This window comes from Engraulis encrasicolus, chromosome 9, assembly GCF_034702125.1.
Source record: "Engraulis encrasicolus isolate BLACKSEA-1 chromosome 9, IST_EnEncr_1.0, whole genome shotgun sequence".
NCBI classification, from domain to species: Eukaryota; Metazoa; Chordata; class Actinopteri; order Clupeiformes; family Engraulidae; genus Engraulis; species Engraulis encrasicolus.
Genome location: NC_085865.1, coordinates 8,707,310 through 8,712,309, shown reverse-complemented (window position 1 = coordinate 8,712,309; position 5,000 = coordinate 8,707,310). Strand labels below are relative to the sequence as shown.

Sequence of the window (5,000 nt, the reverse complement as noted above, 5' to 3'; positions counted from 1 at the left end):
ACAGAGTGTGTATTCAAGCAAGCATACACGTCTGCACGTACGTGCAAGCCTTTCCCCCTCATCAGGATCATTGCCCTCCAAAAAATTAGCAGGGCTGCGGGTTATCGACACGGTAATGTAATTAATGTAAAATGTAATAGGTAGTCACCCCCATATGAAAAAGCCATACCCTCAATTACGGCAGGATAATTCACACTCTGCACGTTGGGAATAGAGTAGCGGCTGCTGCCAAACATGAGTGGAGGAATATAAGACTTGCATTGATGAGGGCACTGATGGACGCTGATTTCTTAAAGGGACACTGTGTGAGATGGTGTGATGGCCAGAGGAGGTATTGCAACTATGCAGCTCATTAAAGCTACGCTGCCTGTTGCCAAATTTGATCTTTTCATGAATATCTACAAAATAATAAACTACAATTTACTAGTATGACCAAAGTGCATTGAGTTTTACAGCTAAAAAAATACTTATTTCTGGAAATTCAAAATGTCAGACAATGGAAAAGACCGCCCTTTTCATGTATGAAAAATGCAATTTTTCCCAGTCATAATGAATACTTCGAATTTGATGGTGGTGGTAAGCATTCGTGAAAAAGGTAACATTAGTGAATGGGCAGCAGGAATTCTGCTAAAAAATATTACACACTGCACCTTTAAATCTAATATCAAGAGCTCTCTCTAGAGCCACAATATATCAAAAACATTTTGGTTTAATTGATAGTGATCAAACACATTGATTAATACTATGTTGTACTGCATATACATGTCAATATTAAAAAAAAAATGCAAGAATTACCAAAATAAAAGTCCCCAACACTGGGCTGAATTTTTACCTAACAAAAAGCATAAATCCACTATAAACAGAGCTAATCTTGATGACCAGACTGTGCAGTGTAATTTCTTGAATCTAGCACCGATACTTGTCCACAGTATACTGTAGAGCTGTATATTTACCGACCCTGAAATATATACACCAGTGGTGGGGAGAAAGCGGAGAATACCCCTGGCAAATAGTGATGTGTGGTGAACCCATGATTCACAGAGAATGATTCGCAGACAATCTCAGTGCAATCTCAGAATGGAATGTAGCCCCCTCAACTTTACACAGACAATCGGCTGGAAAAATATATATTCCAGACAGTATGTTGTGCAGACACACAGTCACACACACACAGGGACACACGCACACACAGGGACACACAGACACACACACACACACACACAACTGACTGCAGAAATATGTCAGGCAGTACGCTGTGCTTAACACACAGGCACACATGCACGCTCACGCGCACTCGCAAACGCTCGCAAAAGCACGCACACACACACATAGGGCTGCAGAAACATGCTAGACAGTACACTGTGCTTAGCACAGACACACACAGACACGCAGGGCCTGCAGAAATATATGCCAGACAGTATGTAGCAAGCGTCCCTGTCACTACTTGTGACACCCAGACAGTATGTGCTGACAGGGATTGCAGGAAGGCTGGTAAGAAGAAAGAAAGAAAAAAAGGCGGGATGAGGCTGCACTGGTAGTGAATGACATCTAGTATAATCCAGAGCTCATCTCTGAAGAGGAGAGGGGAGGAGAAGGAGAGGAGAGGAGAGGAGAGGAGAGGAGAGGAGAATAGAGGAGAGTAGAGGAGAGGAGAGGAGAGGAGAGGAGAATAGAGGAGAGTAGAGGATGGGAAGAGGATGGGAAGAGGATGGGGAGAGGAGAGGAGAGGAGAGGGGAGGAGAAGGAGAGGAGAGGAGAGGAGAGGAGAGGAGAGGAGAATAGAGGAGAGTAGAGGATGGGAAGAGGATGGGAAGATGATGGGGAGAGGAGAGGAGAGGAGAGAAGAGAAGAGAAGAGAAGAGAAGAGAAGAGAAGAGAAGAGAAGAGAAGAGAAGAGAAGAGAAGAGAGGAGAGGGAGAGGAGAGGAGAGGAGAGGAGAGGGGAGGAGCGGAAAGGAGAGGATGGGGAGAATCAAGGAGAAGAGAGGATGGGAAGAAGAGAGGATGGGAAGAAGAGAGGAGAGGAGAGGAGAGGAGAGGAGAGGAGAGGAGAGGAGAGGAGAGGAGAGGGGAATAGAGGAGAGGAGAGGAGAGGAGAGGAGAGGAGAGGAGAGGAGAGGAGAGGAGAGGAGAGGAGAGGATGGGAAGAAGAGAGGAGAGGAGACGAGACGAGCGGAAAGGAGAGGATGGGGAGAATCAAGGAGAAGAGAGGATGGGAAGAAGAGAATAGAGGGAGAGGAGAGGAGAGGGAGAGGAGAGGAGAGGAGAGGAGAGGAGAGGAGAGAAGAGATGGAGGAGAGGAGAGGAGGAGAGAGAAGAGAAGAGAAGAGGGGAGAGAAGAGGAGGAGAGGAGGAGAGCAGAGCAGAGGAGAAGAGGAGAGGAGGGGAGCAGAGGAGAGAAGAAGAGGAGAGGAGCGGAGCAGAGAAGAGGAGAAGAGGAGAGGAGAGGAGAGGAGAGGAGAGGAGAGGAGAGGGGGGTTTCTGTGTGCCCAGCGCTGAGTGTCTAGCTGTAGTGGGCTGCCAGGGCCGTGTAGTCTGCTAGTCTTATCTAGCATGATGTGGTGCAGTAGGAGTTTGGTACTGAGCACAATTATGACCACTGGAGCTCATTTTAAACCATCTGCTAATGCCATTTTACTCCCAGCACATAGCAGAGCTACATACGGAAAGTATCCAAATATGAAATGTCTACTGGATATACTGGATATTATATGGCATACGCATTGGTGAGTACTAATGTAATACCCAAACTCCTCCTTTTAGAAAATCTCTAAAAAGCAGTGATTTTAGTTATTTCTGTAGACTTTGCATTAAGCAGAGAAAAAAAATGTCCTAGTTGTAAAAAGTCCTACTGATTGCAGGTAGATGGGCTAATTCATTAATTTACAAGAGCTGAGAGCAAAGTAAACATGGCTATGAAGTGATTATTCAGCTGACCTGAGACCAAGAATAACGCTCTGGTCTTGTTCTATGCAGAAATTAAGAATGAATACAATGCCGATGCCATTTCTGACACTTGCAGGTCTGTATCGACTCCCCACCACCACCCACCACCACCACCACCACCACCACCACTACCTACCACTACTACAATTATCAAACACATAGTACCATCCACCACTATTATCAAGGACCATCTACCGTTAGCCAGCAGCAACTACAGTCCCACTGAAAAGCAAGGGCACATAAGGCTGAGCTTTGGTACTTAACACCCTCCTACCGTACCGGTAGCCTTCACCACTATAATCAGGGGACATCCACAGCCAGCCTGTACAGCGTCTGTGAACAGCAGGGGCAGAGGGAGGAGGCTGTGGTGGGGGTGCTGTAAGGTCACTGAGTGGGACAAGCTTTTCAGAGAGCCCCATGGAAATGAAATCGATGCCACGATGGACTGCATAACATAACGGAATACATCGACTTCTGAGCTGGCAGCTTGTTTTTTTTCTTCCCCTATTCTCCTTTCACGAGAGTGCAATGCAGTGCTTTCCCCCAACAATAAGCCCAATAGATCATCAGTGACCTGAGGGGCTGTCTTGTGCAGACAGGCGAGGGCCGAGCTTCAGAGCAAGGGAGCAAGGGATACAGAGGGAGGGAGAGGGAGGAGAAGAAGAGAGGGAGAGTGAGGGAGGGGGAGGTGCAGATTGTATGAGTGATCAAGTGAAGGAGGGGGAGGTAGAAGTAGGGGAAAGAGTGAGGGAGAGAGGGGTGAAGTGTTAGGGAGTGAGGTCTATTCAGAAATATACTGACTGTGAAGAGAGCAACGGAGAGGATACGAAGAAGAGGATACGGAGGATTTTTTAAAGATATTTTTTAGTCTTTTAGACTTTCTTATGGACAGGACAGTATGAGAGGTAGACAGGAAGTGAATGGGGAGAGAGATGGGGAGGGGCCGACACAGGACCCAGTCCGGGAATCGAACCCGGGTCAGCCGCATCATGGCAGGGCCCCCACAATATTCCCATTTTAGCTTCACCACATGATATTACGTTAAACTTAAACATTACGTATTGATCAGCTTGATTCAATATATATCTCAGCTTTGATTAAAAATATTATTAATTTTAGATGGCCAAGCTATTGACATTAGTGTTGAGAAGGAACGACAGATTTGGGGTAAAAGAAGTGAGCTTGATTCAGAACTCATCCACAAGTCCCTGTACTGTTCACCATTTAGGCATGGCATGGGAGCTTAGCATGGACGTGACAAGTGTGTATGTATTTGTGTGTCTCTGTGTGTGTGTGCGCGCGACTATGTATATATGCGCCCGCGCGTGTGTGTGTGTGTGTCTGTTTGTGTCTGCGTGTGTGTGTGTGTGTGTGTGTCTGCGTGTGTGTGTGTGTGCATGTGTGTGTGTGTGTGTGTGTGTGTGTGTGTGTGTGTGTGTGTGTGTGTGTGTGTGTGTGTGTGTGTGTGTGTGTGTGTACACAAGTCGCACACGCGTGTGGACCCAATGTTACACATTACACCATTAAGTCCTTTCCATGCTTTGCCGAGAGGAAAAGAGCCAGGGTAAATGCCCTCCATTCACCATTTGCATTCACAGAGGTAGAGGCAGCAATAGTAGTAGTAGTCCATTCATGCCGTACTAAAGGTACTGGTCCATTTGTATCCATAAAGGTAAAACAACATTTATGTCGAAAAAGCTAAAGCTAATAGTCTATTCATGTTGTGGTAAATCTAACAGTCCATTCGTGTCGTGGCAAAGGGTATTGGATCGTTACCCCGCCACTGATTCCTTACCTTCCATTCTCTGAGTGCAGGCATTGGGGTTAATCTCGTCAGCTACTGTTAAAGGGGGGCAGACAATTGTGATTGGTTAGTGCCCACATTCCACCGATCAAACTCCGCCCCCACCCGAACCCCCCAACATAACCATTAGCAACCATTCCAAGAAAGGATTTTAAGAACATTCGAGGACCACATATCTGCAAGCTGAGCATGTGCCAATATTCATATCAATTAAAACATTCCACCAGTCAATTAAGTAATTAAGTAATTAA

The 5,000-nt window shown here is 46.2% G+C and overlaps 1 protein-coding gene across 5 annotated transcripts in view; it reads right to left on the bottom strand.

The window, feature by feature from the left end:
- Positions 1 to 5,000, bottom strand: part of pard3aa (par-3 family cell polarity regulator alpha, a) — a 657,729-nt gene that overhangs the window by 287,460 nt on the left and 365,269 nt on the right. For 4 of the 5 annotated variants that reach the window (XR_010036106.1, XM_063206446.1, XM_063206444.1 and 1 more), the window contains one exon: positions 4,741 to 4,785. The exons of the other annotated variant lie outside the window; for it this stretch is intronic. Coding sequence is in view for 3 of the 4 variants with exons in the window: in XM_063206446.1 (XP_063062516.1) it covers positions 4,741 to 4,785 (45 nt within the window). In the remaining variant the exon portion in view is untranslated. The remainder of the gene's footprint in view (positions 1 to 4,740; positions 4,786 to 5,000) is intronic. 5 annotated transcript variants of the gene reach the window in all.